The sequence below is a fragment of the Cylas formicarius genome, unplaced genomic scaffold, assembly GCF_029955315.1.
Source record: "Cylas formicarius isolate icCylForm1 unplaced genomic scaffold, icCylForm1.1 PGA_scaffold_8__14_contigs__length_24414737, whole genome shotgun sequence".
In the NCBI taxonomy this organism is placed as follows: domain Eukaryota; kingdom Metazoa; phylum Arthropoda; class Insecta; order Coleoptera; family Brentidae; genus Cylas; species Cylas formicarius.
Genome location: NW_026844361.1, coordinates 3,842,296 through 3,866,444, shown reverse-complemented (window position 1 = coordinate 3,866,444; position 24,149 = coordinate 3,842,296). Strand labels below are relative to the sequence as shown.

General features: G+C 33.6%; 1 protein-coding gene across 3 annotated transcripts in view; it reads right to left on the bottom strand.

The window, feature by feature from the left end:
• Positions 1-21,223, bottom strand: part of LOC132705798 (muscle M-line assembly protein unc-89-like) — a 104,704-nt gene extending 83,481 nt beyond the window's left edge. For all 3 annotated transcript variants that reach the window (XM_060676684.1, XM_060676685.1, XM_060676686.1), the window contains exon 1: positions 20,704-21,223. In XM_060676684.1, coding sequence (XP_060532667.1) covers positions 20,704-20,755 — 52 coding nt within the window. In that variant the 5' untranslated portion in view covers positions 20,756-21,223. The remainder of the gene's footprint in view (positions 1-20,703) is intronic.
• Between the last annotated feature and the right edge of the window lie 2,926 nt (positions 21,224-24,149).

Sequence of the window (24,149 nt, the reverse complement as noted above, 5' to 3'; positions counted from 1 at the left end):
AGACTAACTATACACGCAGGTATAAAATCATGTCAATTTAGTTACCATACCAAAATGATCAGCAACAGTTTAGTTTTTAGCTAAATCTATAGATATTGAAATATATAATTTAAAATTAAATTTGGCCTACAAACTAATAGATTTGGTATAGGGTGGCCACCCCCCCAAAGTTGTATCTATTATTTATTTATAAAAAGTGATGAGCAACATGCTAAATTTTTTACTGTAGTTGGCTAATAATTTTTATAAACAAATGATCACATTGTCCTGCAAATAAACTGGTAGAATTTTTCAGTCCTACACGATAATACGTTATTCATCAGCAGCTGTAGGACACCAAAATTAAATGAAACTTAATGACATTTTCTATCTAAATCAATTAATGTCCTACATAAAAATAGGTAGATTTCGCTAGTCCGACAAAAAATAGGTTGCGAGTTTGGCTCTTGAACATTATTCCTGCTTAACCTCTAAATTACGGTCTAACTTATAAATTTAGTTGAGCGATTAACTTTTTTTTATTCTTAAAATATTCCTAGAGCCATACTGATGCTGTTTTATATATAAGTTGTTTCATTATTTATATTTTAATGAATCAACATTTATTTTTCTACATATTTTTTTTCACGCCCGATTTTTTTTATACTTGTTTTTAACTCAGTATTAGATCGATAAACTTTTGAAAAAGTAAGTGGGTGACTATATGGGTGAAGTGCAAGAGGAGAGGGTAAATAAATCAATTTTTTTTCTATTGACTAATCGATAACAAATAATGCGGTACACCTATTCATTATAATACAAGTAATAAGTAAGTGGGAAAGGGAAATAAAATGGATAATTTTTATTTTTTCCAATGTCTTAGATTAGTTTTGTTGTTAACGTGAAATATTTACAGAATACAATGAAAAACAAAATTGATAAAATAACTTTTATTTAATAATTAAAATATATTTCATGACGAGTCGTCATCATCAGTTTCACTGGTTAATTCATCATCTTCTCCGATGTTAACATCATCCTCGTCATCTTCATCACTTTCGACGGTATCCATTACATTGAATTACACATTGAATAAAAAATTATTTGTTTAAAATATTTTTTATGAATATTAATTGTCATCAAAAATTTTTAATCAATGAAAATTATGAAAAAAATATGTCGTTATTCATAAAACAATCACTCATTTTACTTTTTTTTTCTTTTCACTTAAACGACAAAACAAAAATAAAAAAATTCAACATTTTCATTTTACATTTACTTAAAAAATAAAGCTTAGCTTTTACTCTGAACTCCTTGCAACAACAAGAGTGGTAGCCTACTACATCGTCATCCCAATGGTCAGGCAATTCAATGATGCTTTCGAGCGTTTAGATGCTTTGTACACGCGAGATAAATGTCTTTAGTAAATTTTTTTATCGTCTCTCTTTTTTCACGAAAATTAGGTTTATTACGGAGTATATTACAAAGAAAACACTTCATGACCAATTTGACAATTAAATGTTATAAAAGAAAATTATTTAACACGTGTTGACAAGTAAACAAAACTTTTGAATGCACAATGTATGTATGTTGGTATGCTTGTGCTGGATACTACGATGGTAGGACTGAAAAAACCTACCATTTTATTTGTAGGACAAATGTTGTTTTAAATTATTTATCTGATTATCTCAAAACTTAGTTAAAAATCACTTTTCATTCTTTCAGCTACCTGTTTTGAAACTTTTCGCAAAATAATAGCTGGGCTTCTTATTAAAACGAATCCACTCACAAAAATCTAGGAGGTTGCGGATGGTTTTTAAAAATAGTTTTGTACAACAACTTTAAAGTGTAGGAGTGAAAAATCCTACCCGTTTATTTGTAGGACAATGTGATCATTTGTTTATAAAAATTATTAGCAAGCTACAATAAAAAATTTAGCATGTTGCTCATCACTTTTTATAAATAAATAATAGATATAACTTTAAGGGGGTGGCCACCCTATACCAAACCTATTTGTTTGTAGGCCAAATTTAATTTCAAATTATATATTTCAATATCTATAGATTTAGCTAAAAACTAAACCGTTGCTGATCATTTTGGTATGGTAACTAAATTGACATGATTTTATACCTGTGCGTATAATTAGCTACAATTTTCGTAGAGGAAAAGGTTGGGCGTCTTGATGAAATGAAACCATTTCCAAAGAATTAGCTTGTTGCTTATCATTTTGAAAAAAGGTCCAGGGCTCCCGGACTATATGGTTTGTGTAGGAAGATGATGATGATGATGATGGTGATATGAATTTGTAAAAAGTGGTTTTTCAATAACCAAGCCCCGTATAAGAAGCTTCATGCTCATTTTTTTCAGCGGACATCCTGTACAGCAGGTTCGTCGATGAATAAGCGTTAATAGATTTTTTACGCATCACTAGTGGTATCGTTTTCGGTTAGTTACGAACGCCAGTTACATCGTTCCCGAAAACGCAACTCATCTTGCGGCCACAAAATCGTTACGACGCCCTACGCATCACGAGCCGCGTTCTCACCCCAAAATGTCGTCGACCTTTGAGGAGGAGGTTTCGTTATCTGCGGCGGCCATATCGACGTAGTAGCAGAGGTAAAGCAAAAACGACTCGAACAACCAAATATTGAGAGATAATGCGATTTAAAAAGAAACGCTTTTGTAGAAAACGATCTAATCGAGCCACTACGTTTATATATCGATAAAATAAAACAAGCAAAGTTCAAAGTTGTAAATACCGTTGTTGTTTATTTACATGTTTACGAGTTATTCCACGGCTATAGTCTGTTTCGGAAAAGTATAGAGTGATAAAATGACAAAATAACAAAAAAAAGGGAAAAGTGTTGGGAAGCCTGTATTATTATCCGTATATGAGACTTTTTAATTGACCAGTCAAAAAATGTTTTAAATAACATCTTGCAATTCTAGAGTGTTATCTATCATTATTTAATAATAACATGTAGTTTGTATTAAATTATTATTTATCTCTACCAATACTCTATTTGGTTCCCAGAACGACGCGACGGCAACGGAACGCACAATATAAAAAATATAAATAAGTAAATATAAATTTCATGGTCTTCACAAAACGGCTGGATTCCTCCTGCGTCGGTTTTGTGAAAAGTGTTTTAGTAGTCTGTGAAAGTTTCTTTGAAAAATAAATAAATAAATAAATTTCATGGAATTTTTAAAATTATGTCGGTCAATTGCCAGAAAAAAAATTGACTGGGAAATGGAACATACCGTACAAACCCCTTGTTAATATTTAACAAAGTATTAACTATACTACTATAAATATATCATACATACATATATAGTACAAATACAGATAGATATACATATGGAGTACCGGAAGGATCTACTTTAGCCCGCTATTTTACTGTCTGTACATTCTAAACTTGAAAAATGCAAAACTTAAAGTTTGTTTAAGTGTTTAATCAAGAAATCAATGTCCGGTATATGTGCAGTGGTTACCATCTAATAAACAATAGACGAGGATGGTAAATAGTTTAGACATGAAGATTAATAACACAATGGTGGGTGGGTGTCTGCAAAAAGTATTTGGTCTGAAACTGAACCGAACAGGAATGATACATAAACTTTAATTCAATGCAGATTTTGAAAAATAAGGAGTTGAAGGTACCGTATAACTCTGAGAGACGAACACATACAACAACTCTTTAGGAGGAACTGGGTTTCTGGTAGTTTAGCAAAATCTATCAGCTGAAACAGTGTATACTAATTACTCACAGAAACATGAACACAAAAGTTTTATTTTGTAATCAGGTACACTGCTGTAAACTGAAGGCCTGTAATAACATTTATCAGAACTGTTCTATATGTAACATAGGAATGAATAATCTGGTTACAAATAGATATAGATAGATATATCTATATCTATATCCATAGCTACACCCTTATTTATAGACTCACCGATCTATTTTATTCGTCATCCATTTTTCTACTTAGACCTCTCCCAATTATCTCCAGTTTTGGTTAGTTTTTTTTTGTTTGCCACGTTCACCCTACAAACTTTAGTTCATTTTCCCATTGTATTTGGGGTCTTCGGCGTGATCTTTTTGATGAATGTATCTATTCTATTGTCCTGAAGACATTCGTTGTGGCTTGCCCATCTCCATTTAAGTCTTTACTAAGGAGCAAAGCAGCAAGCAACAAGATTTTTTACCCATTCATTGGTTTTATTGTTTATGAGGGCAATTCCTATCATTTCTTATTCTGTCTACATTTTTTTCTTGTAAAGGTACCACGTTTGGGCACCATATATTAGGACTGGAACAATGCAGGAGTTGAATCTTTTGTGCTTAGTTGTAAAGGATTCTCTGATTCTCTATTTATTTCAACGTTCTAATTTTTCTTCCTTGCTCGGCAAGCTTAACTCAGGTATACGTATTCAAGCACATATTCAATAACTCTCTAACTATCGTTTGTGTTAGTCATTACTTTTTTAATTTTCTTTTAAGACCCTTTGATGTTAATACCTGATGTAGCTGTGATAGCATTTTTGAAGCTACTAACGACATATCATCTGCAAACCAGAGGTGATTTAGGTACTTTTTGTTTCTGATTCTGTTTACTGAGATTGCTTTAAGTTTCCAATATGGGGATTAAAATATGTCCTTTAAGGACTTACTTCAACCAGAGAGTATTACTAACTTATGTTGTGGTACTTTACCTTCATGTAAGCACTTGTTAAAAAGATTCCTCAAGTATTCTGTAAGTCGTTCGTGTTCTTCTTTTAGCATTTCAATTAGAATATCATCTTCCTGGGGCCTTGTTTCTTTTCACTTCGCTTATTGCTTTTTCCATTCCCTCTTTGAATATGGCGGTCATTATTTCAGAGTTCACGTTTGTTATTTTTAGTTTCAAAATTTCTTTTAATGTTTGTAATGGCGTAGTACTAGAATCAACGTTTCCTATAATAGTCCTGTGCTACATTAACGATCTTATGTCTATCCCTTCTTATTGTCGCTGTCCATCCTTTATCATAATGATTTTTTTCCTAGTGACAATTTTTTCGATACGGTCGTTCGATATAGGTCGTTCAATTTGATTCACTTTAGTGGTTTTGACTGTGCAATTATTTTTAATTATAATAAACAAAATTATCAATATAAACAAAAGTTTGAGCCATTATCAAATTTGATGAAATTGACGATGTACAAAATTTTGTTTGCAATTCGTCTGTCCCCTGAGAAGAAATCGTGCGTACGCCCATGTCACGGGGACGTAATCGTAGCGGGGTGATGATGATGGTTTTAATAAAGAATATTTGTATTCGGAATACTGTTGATCCGTTAAGCCGCTGCGGCTACTTTCAAAGCCATTACATGGACTGGGATATGGTCTGTAAAAATTAGTTCTCATTGTAATAGACAGATTTCAATCTTGCTAGCAAAATTTGCGTTTGCGTAAGCCAAAAGAAGACCAAGTGGGATTTTACATAACTTTTCTTGCGATTTAAGACCATCATATGAGTTCTAGTTGACTGTGCATATAATTTTTAGAATGACTGTAACAAATTAATTGAAAGCAGTCCTCGCGAAGAAGTTTAGGTTGAAAACGAAATACATTCATTGAAAATTGAAAAAATAAATTTAACAAAAGATGACAAATAAAAAAAAACTCAAAATCTGGTAAATTAAAAATCACTCTAATTTGCAATGCAGGTGAAATATGAAAAAAAAACTTTTTATTGAAATTACCCGCTGGATGAAATTTGTAAAAGAAAATGTAAATTCAAAAACGTCTATAAACATGTGACGAGGTTTTGTATGTACCGTGTGGCCCGTTTATTATGAAATTATCTCAAACCTGTACAAAATATAAAAAACACATAAAATATTATTAAAATATTGTATTCATTCATTTACAAGGTATTTGTTTTTTCGTGAGTAACTGACACTTTCTATATACTTTGCTATATGCTATACGTAAATCTTATCGTCTGTGAGAAATTTTGATTATCTGAAAGTGGTTTGCAGGTTTGAATATTTCTATTGATTTCTTCTACTAAAAGCCTTTGTTTTATATTTGGGGTTATAGAATGGCTAACTTCCGCTATCAATATTGAAATATAAAAATTTAAATAAAAAATCATTCAAGGTCATTTTCCTTAAAAGCAACACCTTGTATACTATTATCAGAACAATTTCTTCAATAATGATTTACACTTTTGTTTTGATTTAGCAAAAATATCTGATGTTCATAAATATGTTCATGAAATTAAACCAAATGCACTGGAGTTTTTTTTTTAATTATTCTTCTATAGACGGAAGCATTTCCCAGAGAGCTAAAACTGTCACTTGGGAAGCCACTAGTTAAAATAACACCCGTTCAGTTTCAAAAATATTTGAAAAAGTTCTCTATAATCAAATGTATAATTATACAATTGTTAAAGGAATAGTACCAGAAAGTCAATGTGGTTTTAAACAAAAATCAAGTACTACGAGTGTTCTTATAAATATTTGATGATATTGTCCAGACAACTGACAAGAAACTAATGAGTGCCCTAATACTTTTTCGGCATTCGATACGGCGAATCATATTTTCTTCTTTATCTTTCAAATCGATATCATATGATTTACACTTCCGATATTTTAAAATCTTTAAATTTTCAGGAATATGCGAACGATACTCAATTGTATTTCGATTTTGATAAAACCGTTGTTTTTATAAACCATGATCAGTTAGAAGTTTATAAGTCATAATTCTAGGCTCTTAAGGAAATTTGGTAATAAAAACATTCCTCCAATTTTTTTTTTGTGGGACGACAAAATAAAAATAAAATAAATAAAAAAAAATATTCATAAAAATCATCCATGAAACATCGCGCCTGAATTTAGTGTCATTTTATATTATATATAAAAGGGTATCCAAAGAACGTCCAGAAGTTGATAGTTGATGGAAAATGATACTCCGTTGAACGTCAGGAGAGTTTCCTGGACTGCGTGGATAATGTATGGACTAATTTGACATGTCGTGTGCTATCTGGCTTAATATTTAGTGTTTTTTAGAGGTATAGAACTTTAAAGTCATTTAAATATTTAGGGGTGATTTTGGATCCACAATTATGCTTTAGTAATCATGTTGAGTATCTATGGAAAAAAATTGGTACGAAAATAGCGTTTTTTAACTGTGTATCCCGGTTTTTATCGCAGTGGACTAGGATATTAGTGTATAATAGTATAATTTTGCCTCATTTTTAATATGTTTGTTCATTGCTTATATCTTGTACAAAAGAAGATTTAAATAAGTTACAGTTACAACAAAATTGGGTTATGATAATCATGCTGAACTGTGATAGATATACTCCTATAAAAAGTATGTTAGACCAGCTAAATTGGCTAAAAGTCCGGCAGTTCATTAGAAGGGCAAGTTTAATATTGGTTTATGGAATTGCGCACGATCACCAACCAGGCTATCTTAAATTATTTTTGGAAAAAAGGTCAAACTTTTATCAATATAATATACGTTCCAATCAGCACTTCAATGTTTCTATGGTAAAAACAACAAATTTACAGAAAACTCTATTCTACGATGGTGTTTGTAATTTTAATGAACTGCCTAATAATATTAAGGGCGCGCCTTGCCCAAGAGTGTTCAAGAAGAGACTTATGGGGTATTTGCGAAGTTTATAGTTTTGTTTATGCAAATTTTACTTGCTTATGTAAATAGCCAAGTGCTAAATAAATAAATAAATAAATAAATCATGCACTACAAATCCAACATGTTGTGGGGTGGACATCATTTTTAATAGCGGGTTTATTTTTGCTAGGTAGCTGTAGCGAAGCGATCGGTATTGGCAGAATTTGGTCTTGAACGAGGAATCTGGTTTCCACCATAATAAATTTATCTTATTTGCTATTATTTATGATAATATTCGTATTTACAAAATTTACAAAAAAAAAATTTTTAGGATCGCAACGGGAAAGTTTTCTCGAAAACCCCACGAATTTTCGAAGATCGCATGAAGGTATGTCTTTTTTTAAAACAAAGGGTAGTCTTTTTTAAACGCAAATTACACTGACATGAAATAGAGATGCAATTTTTAGTTATTTGCAGAATGTATTTTCACTAAACCGAAGAAATATTGAACAGGATATGGAGAAACCTGAAGAAAACCTACACAGGCATCAAAGACAATATAGGGAAAACTGGAAGGGGTAGAATTTACTAGGAATATTATCACCAGATTGATGAAATACATAGGTAGGACAAAACAGTTAACCTCCCTAACCCAATACCTCTAGAATGGTTCCAGGCATAATGAAAAAAACCCCTTCACAGATGGAAACCACTCCAATCAGAGCAACACGTGAATGGCCGCCTAGGATGTTTTATTGGTATTATGAAGGGCTTATAACCTGTTTTCATTTTAGAGCGTTTTGCGACGTCCGCCGAATGCGACCATTGTTAAAATGTTGTGCAGATTCCTGCGCAGGTTTTCCTTCTTCCTTTCTTCCAACTTTACCTCATATAACTCCATCCATGGCGAAGCGTTGCGAAGCCAAATCAATCTTTTCTTTCCTATTATTATAGTTTTCCCGATGATAAATTTTACATCCTATTGTTATTTTGCCTCAGTAACCGCATTTAGGAGTGTTTGCATTATCGGCATTATCGGTTATCATTGCGGTGTCATCTGGGTAACGTATGTTATTTATGTAAATTCTGTTAACTTTAATGTCTATGTTGGATAGTTTTGTGGATAAAATACAGTACAATACTTCTTCATTTTAAACTCATCTGATGTTGTTGGGTTGTGCAGGGCATTTGATTCCAGTATAGGTTGGCTATAGGTCTTACATCTTTATCGTTTAGACTCAGGTCGGATGTTCCCAATTAGAGGAGAACTTCAATAATTTTTATTCTAAGAACGTCATTGATATTGCTGATAGTATACCACCTGCTACATTAAAACTAAACAGCGCCCACACAGATTGCTCCGAAACGTTAGTTGGACTCGATAAATAAAATATTTGTGAGCTAAAGAAGATAGTCATGAACCTTAAGAATAAATCAACCTCGAATGATATTTGCGATGCGAAATTTTTGAAGTCGACTTTTTGTGCGATTGGATACACGCTGTTGCACCTTGTGAATACTTCCCTGGCAACAGGGAAAATCCCCAGGGTTTTAAAAACTAGTGTTATAGTTCCGATATCTAAGGTGCCGATACCAACTAAGCCTGAGGAATTCCGACCCATTAATCTTCTTTCGGTTGTAGACAAAATACTAGAGACTGCTGTCTACAATCAGCTTCGAAGGTATCTCGAACAGCACAACATGATCTTCAAGGTCAATCGGGCTTTAGGATGAAGCACTCATCTGAAACAGCCTTGCAATATGTGTGCTCCAAGTGGCGGTCTGACATTCACGACGGAAATGTCATACTTAGTGTATTTATTGATTTACTGAGGACTTTCGAGACCATTGACAGAAAACGGCTTATTGAGAAACTTCAGAATTATGGTGTGATGGAAATTGCTCTATTGTGGTTTAGGGACTATCTTTGCGATCGGGTCCACGTGACTAAGGTGATTGGCTTCGTCTCACGGGAGATTAGCAGCAAGATAGGCGTACCCCAAGGTAGTGTTCTAGGGCCCCTATTATTCGTGTTGTACATTAACGACATTGACCAAATTGTGATAAATTCTTTTGTGAGTCTTTTGGCGGATGACACACGTCTATCAGTATTCGGAAAGAATTTCAATCAATTTGCTGAAACAATAAATTTCGAACTCAGCCTTTTGCACAACTGGCTTTGCATCAATAAATTAAAATGAAACGTAACTAAGACTAAATACATGATATTTGGTACTAAATACAACTGCAAATTATTCCTGAAAAGTAATTATCAGCCAGTGGGGCATACTAATCAAATGAATTATCTAGGCGTAATGCTTGATTCGCAACTTAATTTCTCCAAGCATGTTGATTTCATGTGTGCAAAGATTGGCAAGAAGATAGGTTTTCTCCGAAGTCTCTCAAAATCTTAGCCATTGGACTCGACTTATTATATTCAATACTCTACTATACTCACATTTTGCTTATTGCAATTCACTTCTAATATCTTGTAACAAGTCAGACGTACAAAGACTTCAAATCTTGTAAAACAAAGCAATGCGAACTATTGTGTCTTGTTGCCGATACACTCCTGTGCGTCTTATGCTTGAATCGCTTAGTTGGCTTTCTATGTCCCAGACCATTGAAATATCTAATATTGTATTGATTTTCAAGATTCAACAGCAATTGCTACCCCCATACTTACAGGAATATTTGATTCCAAGGTGCATGAAACATGCTTGTAAGATTAGATCTAAAAACAACTTCGATATTCAGTTAACCAGAACAACATATATGCAAAAAAATATTTTCAATGATGGCCTGAGACTATCCAATGCACTGTCCTCCGATATTAAAACCTCACCCAATGTGCAGATTTTTCTATAAAAATTGAAAAACATGTATCTGAATTTGAGCTAGATGTATACTACAAATTTTGCATTCCTTGTCGTTCTGTGAATGTATAGTTAAGTAGTTAAGTATTATTATTATTGTTGATATTATTATTATTATTATTATTATTATTATTATTATTTATAGGTATGATTGTGATTTGTTAAATTTAAAATTAAATTATTTTTATGTACATTTGCTTAAATTTTTTTGATGTTTAGTATCATATTCTGCTAATAATAAACTACTTTCAATTTCAATTATTGGTTGTCATCCAGGAACATTGGATTTTGTGCTTTGACAAACCCTTTAGCTTCATGCCAAAGGCGCAGTAATGTAACTATAATGATTGACAAGGATCCGGAGAGTGGCAGGAAGGGAGACAAGTGGATAACTTACCGGCTTTATCGATTTACCTTCAGGTACTGATCAGCTATCTCCTTCGTCTTTTTATGCAGATGGGAGCTATCGTCATTCTAAAGTGGCAGGAATGGAGAAAATAGATAAAGGGATATTTGTAGTCGCTAAAGTAATAAAGTAGTATTAAAGTAGTATTCTGATCAAATTAATTAATAACATGAACGCATAGAGATCTTAACAAGAAAATTAGAAGGATGATATAAAGAGGCACCAGGATAACCATATCAAAGAAAATCGGAACTGGAAGAGTATGAGACAATCGTTGACAAACAAGAAAGTCATCATGATAAAGGGAAGACCAGGGACAACAGAGAAAGGATAGAAATAACATCGCTAAAGTAAGAGAGGAGAATTATAGGAAACTGTGATTCTAGGAATACGCCACCTCCGACATCAGAATTTGAAACGGAAAGTACCAAAGGTTTCTCTGAAATAATGGCCGACATATTCGAGGAGGAAATAGAAAAAGCAATAATCGAAATGGGAGATGGTATTCTCATTCAAATGATAAAGAAGGAGGCGGAAGAGTTACGGAATACTTGAGGTTCCTTTTTAACAAGTGCTTACATGAAGGTAAAATACCACAACAATGATGAAACCCAAACACAATTCTATTATGCAAGAAAGCCGAGTCCTCAGATTCAACAACTATCGTACAATCATATAAAAGCGTTATAAGCACTAGTTAAGAATTGAATTTATAGATACAGATACAGAATCTACCGGAATGCAACCATGACAATAATGGGAGGGATAAAATTTCGCCTAAATTATTTACTCTTGCCTTCGAGGACATCTTTAAATCACTAAATTGGAAAAACCAAGGAATCTCAGTAGACGAAAGGACCTAAATCGCCGCAAGTTTACAGATGACGTACTGTTACTGACTTCAAAAAATGCTGCCAGACCCACATGAGGTATCAACATCAAAGGGTCAAAAAGTGAATTTTAATAAAACTAAAGTAATCACTAATACAAACAATATTCCAATGAAGGATGTATAGGAAGCAGCTATTAAATATGTTCAGGGACTGTGCCGCATTTAAGAAAATCTGTTATATCTTGGAGAATGAGAGAATTAATATACAACTAGAAACAAAAATATTTCAACTCTTGCGTTATTCCAGTCCTGACATTCAGTGCTTAAACGTGGACCTTTACAAGAAAGAATCTAGACTGAATATGGAAGACCATAAAATTGATGGGTAAGACCTCGGAAGAGCGCAAATGCGACAGGAAGATGAGGTAAAGAAGTATGCAGACCATTGAAGAGAAAGACTCATAATAGAGATAACTGCTGACAATAGGAAGATGCCTGCCTATATTCGGATATTAGTCCGGGAGCCCTGAACCTTTTTTCAAAATGATAAGCAACAAGCTAATTCTTTGGAAATCGTTTCATTTCATCAAGACTAACTATACACGCAGGTATAAAATCATGTCAATTTAGTTACCATACCAAAATGATCAGCAACAGTTTAGTTTTTAGCTAAATCTATAGATATTGAAATATATAATTTAAAATTAAATTTGGCCTACAAACTAATAGATTTGGTATAGGGTGGCCACCCCCCCAAAGTTGTATCTATTATTTATTTATAAAAAGTGATGAGCAACATGCTAAATTTTTTACTGTAGTTGGCTAATAATTTTTATAAACAAATGATCACATTGTCCTGCAAATAAACTGGTAGAATTTTTCAGTCCTACACGATAATACGTTATTCATCAGCAGCTGTAGGACACCAAAATTAAATGAAACTTAATGACATTTTCTATCTAAATCAATTAATGTCCTACATAAAAATAGGTAGATTTCGCTAGTCCGACAAAAAATAGGTTGCGAGTTTGGCTCTTGAACATTATTCCTGCTTAACCTCTAAATTACGGTCTAACTTATAAATTTAGTTGAGCGATTAACTTTTTTTTATTCTTAAAATATTCCTAGAGCCATACTGATGCTGTTTTATATATAAGTTGTTTCATTATTATTTATATTTTAATGAATCAACATTTATTTTTCTACATATTTTTTTTCACGCCCGATTTTTTTTATACTTGTTTTTAACTCAGTATTAGATCGATAAACTTTTGAAAAAGTAAGTGGGTGACTATATGGGTGAAGTGCAAGAGGAGAGGGTAAATAAATCAATTTTTTTTCTATTGACTAATCGATAACAAATAATGCGGTACACCTATTCATTATAATACAAGTAATAAGTAAGTGGGAAAGGGAAATAAAATGGATAATTTTTATTTTTTCCAATGTCTTAGATTAGTTTTGTTGTTAACGTGAAATATTTACAGAATACAATGAAAAACAAAATTGATAAAATAACTTTTATTTAATAATTAAAATATATTTCATGACGAGTCGTCATCATCAGTTTCACTGGTTAATTCATCATCTTCTCCGATGTTAACATCATCCTCGTCATCTTCATCACTTTCGACGGTATCCATTACATTGAATTACACATTGAATAAAAAATTATTTGTTTAAAATATTTTTTATGAATATTAATTGTCATCAAAAATTTTTAATCAATGAAAATTATGAAAAAAATATGTCGTTATTCATAAAACAATCACTCATTTTACTTTTTTTTTCTTTTCACTTAAACGACAAAACAAAAATAAAAAAATTCAACATTTTCATTTTACATTTACTTAAAAAATAAAGCTTAGCTTTTACTCTGAACTCCTTGCAACAACAAGAGTGGTAGCCTACTACATCGTCATCCCAATGGTCAGGCAATTCAATGATGCTTTCGAGCGTTTAGATGCTTTGTACACGCGAGATAAATGTCTTTAGTAAATTTTTTTATCGTCTCTCTTTTTTCACGAAAATTAGGTTTATTACGGAGTATATTATAAAGAAAACACTTCATGATCACTTTGACAATTAAATGTTATAAAAGAAAATTAATTAACACGTGTTGACAAGTAAACAAAACTTTTGAATGCACAATGTATGTATGTTGGTATGCTTGTGCTGGATACTACGATGGTAGGACTGAAAAAACCTACCATTTTATTTGTAGGACAAATGTTGTTTTAAATTATTTATCTGATTATCTCAAAACTTAGTTAAAAATCACTTTTCATTCTTTCAGCTACCTGTTTTGAAACTTTTCGCAAAATAATAGCTGGGCTTCTTATTAAAACGAATCCACTCACAAAAATCTAGGAGGTTGCGGATGGTTTTTAAAAATAGTTTTGTACAACAACTTTAAAGTGTAGGAGTGAAAAATCCTACCCGTTTATTTGTAGGACAATGTGATCATTTGTTTATAAAAATTATTAGCAAGCTACAATAAAAAATTTAGCATGTTGCTCATCACTTTTTATAAATAAATAATAGATATAACTTTAAGGGGGTGGCCACCCTATACCAAACCTATTTGTTTGTAGGCCAAATTTAATTTCAAATTATATATTTCAATATCTATAGATTTAGCTAAAAACTAAACCGTTGCTGATCATTTTGGTATGGTAACTAAATTGACATGATTTTATACCTGTGCGTATAATTAGCTACAATTTTCGTAGAGGAAAAGGTTGGGCGTCTTGATGAAATGAAACCATTTCCAAAGAATTAGCTTGTTGCTTATCATTTTGAAAAAAGGTCCAGGGCTCCCGGACTATATGGTTTGTGTAGGAAGATGATGATGATGATGATGGTGATATGAATTTGTAAAAAGTGGTTTTTCAATAACCAAGCCCCGTATAAGAAGCTTCATGCTCATTTTTTTCAGCGGACATCCTGTACAGCAGGTTCGTCGATGAATAAGCGTTAATAGATTTTTTACGCATCACTAGTGGTATCGTTTTCGGTTAGTTACGAACGCCAGTTACATCGTTCCCGAAAACGCAACTCATCTTGCGGCCACAAAATCGTTACGACGCCCTACGCATCACGAGCCGCGTTCTCACCCCAAAATGTCGTCGACCTTTGAGGAGGAGGTTTCGTTATCTGCGGCGGCCATATCGACGTAGTAGCAGAGGTAAAGCAAAAACGACTCGAACAACCAAATATTGAGAGATAATGCGATTTAAAAAGAAACGCTTTTGTAGAAAACGATCTAATCGAGCCACTACGTTTATATATCGATAAAATAAAACAAGCAAAGTTCAAAGTTGTAAATACCGTTGTTGTTTATTTACATGTTTACGAGTTATTCCACGGCTATAGTCTGTTTCGGAAAAGTATAGAGTGATAAAATGACAAAATAACAAAAAAAAGGGAAAAGTGTTGGGAAGCCTGTATTATTATCCGTATATGAGACTTTTTAATTGACCAGTCAAAAAATGTTTTAAATAACATCTTGCAATTCTAGAGTGTTATCTATCATTATTTAATAATAACATGTATTTTGTATTAAATTATTATTTATCTCTACCAATACTCTATTTGGTTCCCAGAACGACGCGACGGCAACGGAACGCACAATATAAAAAATATAAATAAGTAAATATAAATTTCATGGTCTTCACAAAACGGCTGGATTCCTCCTGCGTCGGTTTTGTGAAAAGTGTTTTAGTAGTCTGTGAAAGTTTCTTTGAAAAATAAATAAATAAATAAATTTCATGGAATTTTTAAAATTATGTCGGTCAATTGCCAGAAAAAAAATTGACTGGGAAATGGAACATACCGTACAAACCCCTTGTTAATATTTAACAAAGTATTAACTATACTACTATAAATATATCATACATACATATATAGTACAAATACAGATAGATATACATATGGAGTACCGGAAGGATCTACTTTAGCCCGCTATTTTACTGACTGTACATTCTAAACTTGAAAAATGCAAAACTTAAAGTTTGTTTAAGTGTTTAATCAAGAAATCAATGTCCGGTATATGTGCAGTGGTTACCATCTAATAAACAATAGACGAGGATGGTAAATAGTTTAGACATGAAGATTAATAACACAATGGTGGGTGGGTGTCTGCAAAAAGTATTTGGTCTGAAACTGAACCGAACAGGAATGATACATAAACTTTAATTCAATGCAGATTTTGAAAAATACGGAGTTGAAGGTACCGTATAACTCTGAGAGACGAACACATACAACAACTCTTTAGGAGGAACTGGGTTTCTGGTAGTTTAGCAAAATCTATCAGCTGAAACAGTGTATACTAATTACTCACAGAAACATGAACACAAAAGTTTTATTTTGTAATCAGGTACACTGCTGTAAACTGAAGGCCTGTAATAACATTTATCAGAACTGTTCTATATGTAACATAGGAATGAATAATCTGGTTACAAATAGATATAGATAGATATATCTATATCTATATCCATAGCTACACCCTTATTTATAGACTCACCGATCTATTTTATTCGTCATCCATTTTTCTACTTAGACCTCTCCCAATTATCTCCAGTTTTGGTTAGTTTTTTTTTGTTTGCCACGTTCACCCTACAAACTTTAGTTCATTTTCCCATTGTATTTGGGGTCTTCGGCGTGATCTTTTTGATGAATGTATCTATTCTATTGTCCTATTCTATTGTCCTGAAGACATTCGTTGTGGCTTGCCCATCTCCATTTAAGTCTTTACTAAGGAGCAAAGCAGCAAGCAACAAGATTTTTTACCCATTCATTGGTTTTATTGTTTATGAGGGCAATTCCTATCATTTCTTATTCTGTCTACATTTTTTTCTTGTAAAGGTACCACGTTTGGGCACCATATATTAGGACTGGAACAATGCAGGAGTTGAATCTTTTGTGCTTAGTTGTAAAGGATTCTCTGATTCTCTATTTATTTCAACGTTCTAATTTTTCTTCCTTGCTCGGCAAGCTTAACTCAGGTATACGTATTCAAGCACATATTCAATAACTCTCTAACTATCGTTTGTGTTAGTCATTACTTTTTTAATTTTCTTTTAAGACCCTTTGGTGTTAATACCTGATGTAGCTGTGATAGCATTTTTGAAGCTACTAACGACATATCATCTGCAAACCAGAGGTGATTTACGTACTTTTTGTTTCTGATTCTGTTTACTGAGATTCCTTTAAGTTTCCAATATGGGGATTAAAATATGTCCTTTAAGGACTTACTTCAACCAGAGAGTATTACTAACTTATGTTGTGGTACTTTACCTTCATGTAAGCACTTGTTAAAAAGATTCCTCAAGTATTCTGTAAGTCGTTCGTGTTCTTCTTTTAGCATTTCAATTAGAATATCATCTTCCTGGGGCCTTGTTTCTTTTCACTTCGCTTATTGCTTTTTCCATTCCCTCTTTGAATATGGCGGTCATTATTTCAGAGTTCACGTTTGTTATTTTTAGTTTCAAAATTTCTTTTAATGTTTGTAATGGCGTAGTACTAGAATCAACGTTTCCTATAATAGTCCTGTGCTACATTAACGATCTTATGTCTATCCCTTCTTATTGTCGCTGTCCATCCTTTATCATAATGATTTTTTTCCTAGTGACAATTTTTTCGATACGGTCGTTCGATATAGGTCGTTCAATTTGATTCACTTTAGTGGTTTTGACTGTGCAATTATTTTTAATTATAATATAAACAAAAGTTTGAGCCATTATCAAATTTGATGAAATTGACGATGTACAAAATTTTGTTTGCAATTCGTCTGTCCCCTGAGAAGAAATCGTGCGTACGCCCATGTCACGGGGACGTAATCGTAGCGGGGTGATGATGATGGTTTTAATAAAGAATATTTGTATTCGAAATACTGTTGATCCGTTAAGCCGCTGCGGCCCACCGTTGTATATTACAAATAAGGTGTCAAACGGTTCATAAACTAGGACGGCCTAATATATATTTACTTTGTGTTATAAATATACGTTCGGCCGTCGACTAGTTTACGGGAACCAGAAGCTTTCTGGAAATAATTTTTTTTTCGGGAACTTTTTTCTGTTTGAAGTGACTTGCCAAAATTCCCGACCGACTATTTAAATATTTCCAATAAGTCGATTCAAGATTAATTCGACCGTTAACATGGCTTAAGGATGATAAAAATCTGATTGTAACTAAGGTTTTCACCTTTCTAAAATGGACTTTAAATCAATTACATATACTCAGGGTCGTTTTAACAGATATTTAAACGAAAGAGCATTGCAGTGCAATGTAATACGATATCTTTATTATCTTTACAATACAGCCAACATTTACACTGTAAGGGTCGGCATAAAAATAACAAAAATCGCGAAGGATTTAGCCGTAATGGTAATAAGTGTGATAGCATTTCGCAAATCAGTGATTTTCAAACGATTCCGCAGGATTTCGCATAATTTTATATTTGACTAAGTCAAGCTACCATCCGTAGGAGAGAGACAGAGTGAGAGAGCGGGGGAGGTAGAGAGGGAGGGAGAGAGAGAGAGAGAGACATATACACTGGTAGGGTGAGGGGGGGGGGGGGGGGGAGAGAAAAGTTTATTATATATAATTTTCATTGTTTTCTACCTTCAAAGCCATTACATGGACTGGGATATGGTCTGTAAAAATTAGTTCTCATTGAAATAGACAGATTTCAATCTTGCTAGCAAAATTTGCGTTTGCGTAAGCCAAAAGAAGACCAAGTGGGATTTTACATAACTTTTCTTGCGATTTAAGACCATCATATGAGTTCTAGTTGACTGTGCATATAATTTTTAGAATGACTGTAACAAATTAATTGAAAGCAGTCCTCGCGAAGAAGTTTAGGTTGAAAACGAAATACATTCATTGAAAATTGAAAAAATAAATTTAACAAAAGATGACAAATAAAAAAAAACTCAAAATCTGGTAAATTAAAAATCACTCTAATTTGCAATGCAGGTGAATTATGAAAAAAAAACTTTTTATTGAAATTACCCGCTGGATGAAATTTGTAAAAGAAAATGTAAATTCAAAAACGTCTATAAACATGTGACGAGGTTTTGTATGTACCGTGTGGCCCGTTTATTATGAAATTATCTCAAACCTGTACAAAATATAAAAAACACATAAAATATTATTAAAATATTGTATTCATTCATTTACAAGGTATTTGTTTTTTCGTGAGTAACTGACACTTTCTATATACTTTGCTATATGCTATACGTAAATCTTATCGTCTGTGAGAAATTTTGATTATCTGAAAGTGGTTTGCAGGTTTGAATATTTCTATTGATTTCTTCTACTAAAAGCCTTTGTTTTATATTTGGGGTTATAGAATGGCTAACTTCCGCTATCAATATTGAAATATAAAAATTTAAATAAAAAATCATTCAAGGTCATTTTCCTTAAAAGCAACACCTTGTATACTATTATCAGAACAATTTCTTCAATAATGATTTACACTTTTGTTTTGATTTAGCAAAAATATCTGATGTTCATAAATATGTTCATGAAATTAAACCAAATGCACTGGAGTTTTTTTTTTAATTATTCTTCTATAGACGGAAGCATTTCCCAGAGAGCTAAAACTGTCACTTGGGAAGCCACTAGTTAAAATAACACCCGTTCAGTTTCAAAAATATTTGAAAAAGTTCTCTATAATCAAATGTATAATTATACAATTGTTAAAGGAATAGTACCAGAAAGTCAATGTGGTTTTAAACAAAAATCAAGTACTACGAGTGTTCTTATAAATATTTGATGATATTGTCCAGACAACTGACAAGAAACTAATGAGTGCCCTAATACTTTTTCGGCATTCGATACGGCGAATCATATTTTCTTCTTTATCTTTCAAATCGATATCATATGATTTACACTTCCGATATTTTAAAATCTTTAAATTTTCAGGAATATGCGAACGATACTCAATTGTATTTCGATTTTGATAAAACCGTTGTTTTTATAAACCATGATCAGTTAGAAGTTTATAAGTCATAATTCTAGGCTCTTAAGGAAATTTGGTAATAAAAACATTCCTCCAATTTTTTTTTTGTGGGACGACAAAATAAAAATAAAATAAATAAAAAAAAATATTCATAAAAATCATCCATGAAACATCGCGCCTGAATTTAGTGTCATTTTATATTATATATAAAAGGGTATCCAAAGAACGTCCAGAAGTTGATAGTTGATGGAAAATGATACTCCGTTGAACGTCAGGAGAGTTTCCTGGACTGCGTGGATAATGTATGGACTAATTTGACATGTCGTGTGCTATCTGGCTTAATATTTAGTGTTTTTTAGAGGTATAGAACTTTAAAGTCATTTTGTAAGCTGTCGAGTGATTTATGTTCAGTTTGGTTTGGCAGTTCAACATGAATAGACTGACGCCTGAACAAAGCTTCCAAAATGTGCAAATTTATTTTGAGAATCATGGTTCTGTTCGAAATACGTGTTGTGCATGATGTCTATATTACGGTCAACATAATCGCCCATCAAAGCAAAGAATGGATACGTCAATAAAGAGAACTGGCGCGATAATCCTCAAGTGTGTGTGGAGTCACTGTTACATCCAGAAAAACTAACTGTTTGGTGTGCTTTATGGGCTAGTGTAATTATTGGTCCATACTTCTTTAAAAACGATGCCGGCCAGAACAGAAAACACCTCCTATAGTTTTCTTGATATTTTCATTTTCACTTACCCTATTCAACTGCAACGGAAGATTTTACAATTGCGTTACCATTTCTTGGGGAAAAATTGCAGCAAGCAAAGGTAGTTTTAATTTGGTCTCTAGGTATTTGAAATTAGGGGACGCTATTTTTAAGGCTAAATAATTTTCCTGCAATACAAAACGTATGATCGATTCCGCGATAGAACACGCCATCTCCTCTCAAACATTACGCCGGCCACAGCCAACTGATCGTAAACGCAACATTGCATAATGTTATCGTCTACGACTTACCTGCGATGTCCAGTGCTCGCCACCTAGTCTTGCGGGTTCTGCTCTTGCCCATTTTCCTTTTAAACCACCCCCGATACGACCGGCCCTCTTATCATCGGCCACTTTCGACGGACCCTCGCGTATTTGTCGCGCTTAGAGCGGCACCATTATTATCAATCCCGATCCCGAACTATTTTTTTCTTTATTTTCTGACCACGATTCGATATAAACCGCCCCGAAGTTGATTTTTTCCCCCCGTCTCGATTTATCGGGTCGATACCAAAGTACAGTCTGTTTTTCTCGTATTCTCTCTCGTCGTCGTGGATACCGATTTAGCGAAATCGAGTAGGCCCCGCGTGTTTCGTACGATCGAGCGTCACATCGCCGAAGGAACCACGGCCGCCTGCGTTATCGCACGACGCGTTACGTAATGGCAACGTTAGGCGTGCTGCGTCGGGCGGAAAGACCGTCCACCTTCGTGTAACATTATCGACTGGTGGATAATAGAATCGAGGAAGACGACCGGGATTGAATACGCACACTAACCTATCGGCCGGCGCCCGAAGGATATATGTCGAGCGGTCGGCCTGGCTCGGACGCCATCGGCTCTCGCGATCGCAGGATACTCCTCGCTGCCGACTCTGGAAGGATCATACGCGCGGAAGCACGTGCTGGGGTTGCGTCACACTCGTACATAAGGTGTAATTTATTATTGTAATCGGTATAGAGGGTCAACGGATGCCAAGTTGTTCAGGCTCGAAGCGTGATCGGCTTTTTCCGTCACTTAATTCAAAACGAAACTTTATCGCTAGGCAACTGCATAGAGGAAACTAGTACTTAACTTACTTAAATACAAAGTTTCTTATGGCAAGAAACGCATACATTTCTTAGACTTGGCCTGAAGAGTTCCTCAAGGTATATCTCAGTGTTAATTCCAAGGGTTCCGACATTGCATGAGCTACACACAAAGTTTACCTTAGTAACTCTAAATCTTAGCTCATTTTTTTAGGCAATAACAACAATTCTGATCTAAATAATATACGAGGGACCTAGAAGGATACAAGACATTTTTTCTTTTTTATTTAAATTTGTTCTCTCATCTCTCTAACCCGTCCAAATAGGAGCCAGCGGTTTGTTGACGAAGGCGGTTGCCACCTCATTTGACGAAAATCTTTCTCCTCTGAGCGTAGTTTTCAGATGAGGGAACAAAAAGAAGTCGCTTGGGGCTAGATCTAGTGAGTAAGGCGGATGATCAAGCAGTTTAAATCGTGATTCGTGGATTACAACCGCTGAGGTATGAGACGGTGAAACAGGATTTTTTTGCAAATGTACCCGTTTTTCCGTAATTTCTGTCCACAGCTTGTCAAGTAATGATACTCTTGTAATTTGTTTTCCTTTTCCAAGGTAATCGGCTATCCAAAAAACAGTCGCCATCACTTTCCGCGCAGAAAATCAGTTTTTTCTTTTTTCGGAGTCCACTGTTTTGACTTTATTTTTGATTCGGGTATACAATGGTATATCCAAGTTTCATCTACAGTAATGAATCGGCGCTACAAATCGGATTTATTGCGCCTAAACTACGCTGACAGAGTGTTGGAAATGTTAATTCTAATACGTTTTTAGTCTAATGCCTAAATCTTGATTTAAAATGTGACAAACGCGTTCTTCGGACATTTTCATAACCTCTGCTATCTCTCCCACTTTAATTCGACTGTCATTTAACATCATTTGATAAACCTTAGCAATATTATCGTCAGTAGGTAGTTATAGTTTCTGGACCTCTAAGCTTACGGCCATGTTTAAAATCAGGTGCCCAAAATTTCACTGTGGTAAATGACGGTGCAGAGTGCCCATACGCAGAGTTCAACTCAAAATTAATTTGCGTAGGTGTATTGCCTTTCAAAAACAAATATTTCATAACAGTTCTATACTCATTTTTGTTTACGTTTTCACGAAACCTAAAATCCAAAATGGCTGAAATTTTGGTAGGTAACTATCAAGCGGTGCGCAACGACGATCACTAGCTTATAGTAACTAGTGCCGCCATCTTCAAGGTGGGGTGGGAAACTTTTCAAGTGACCCTCGTATGTGTTTAACTAAAGTTAAATTTCGTTCAAAAATTTGGACGAACGAGATTTAGGTTCACGTGTCTTATCTAGTCCACAAAGTTATTGTAAACTTATATCATTACATCTATTGTGTGAAATTCAAGCTTTGTGACATCTACATTGGCATACTGCAGGGTGTTGTACTGACAAGCTCTTCTTCGTAAAAACAGAGAAATCCTACAAAAATTACAAAACTGCTGTTTAAGATTTTGTTATTGATCATGTCTCTCATTCATATTTAAATTCTAATTGGATTATAGTGAAAACTCGATTTCAGCTGCCTTTATGTACACTTGTTTTTAAAATTACCCTTTCACGACTGTCCTTGTAGTTATTTAATCTAGTCAGTGGTTCTGATGTTCATCACAGGGCGCAGAGCAATGAGGCATAGTGATTTTCCGACTTTTCCAAGATACAGTAGTTACAATACAGTAAAATATTTCAACTCCACTTCCCACAGCATCAAGGCTTGCTCTCAAGCATTACCACATTCAAGAAAATGTTAAAGTATCGCTTTAGATCTGCTTTATAAAAGTATACACTTTTATACACCTGTATGCTTTTCTGCATATCTACAAATTTTCCGTAATATTTCTCTGTCGATATGCATTTGTTTCATGTCACTAGTAACATCGTACTGTTATTGCTTTTACATCTTTGGGTCTCACTACTTATTTTCTCAATGGTAATGTTATGCATATATTCTCTTTTTTTATTTCTTGGTTGTCTTATGCAGGCCAGACCCCGCCAGTCCAATTAAAGTTTTTTATGTATTGGTTTCAATAAAAAAAATAAACGCATTTTTATTATGAACTAATTTTTTATATATATATATATATATATATATATATATATATATATATATATATATATATATATATATATATATATATATATATATATATATATATATATATATATATATTTATATATATAATTTGTTTCAACAACCGCTTTTATTTTGGATAGTACGAGCTTCCATATTTTTCGTAAACGCTGCCTATATCTGCTTCGTAGCTTAGTCTTCATTCCTTCACTGTCTACCTTGCGATTTTGTTCGACACCAAGGTGTCTGTAGGCTTATTATTATTATTATTGCTAATAATGGTTCTTGGACCTGTCTAATGCAGAACGCCCCTCTTCCTCTTTCTTGATCGACCACGGCTTTTTTTTCCTAAAGGGACGTTCTCATAAATCATGAAACTAGTCTTCATTCATGACCTTCTCTTTTAGATCCGTGAACTAACTTTGTGCACTTATCCCCGATATTATCGGTGGATCTCTGAATTCAATGTTCCGTTACATCGGACTACAGCGTGAAATAAGCGATCAGCTTATTTCTATCTATGCCGCCGTTAA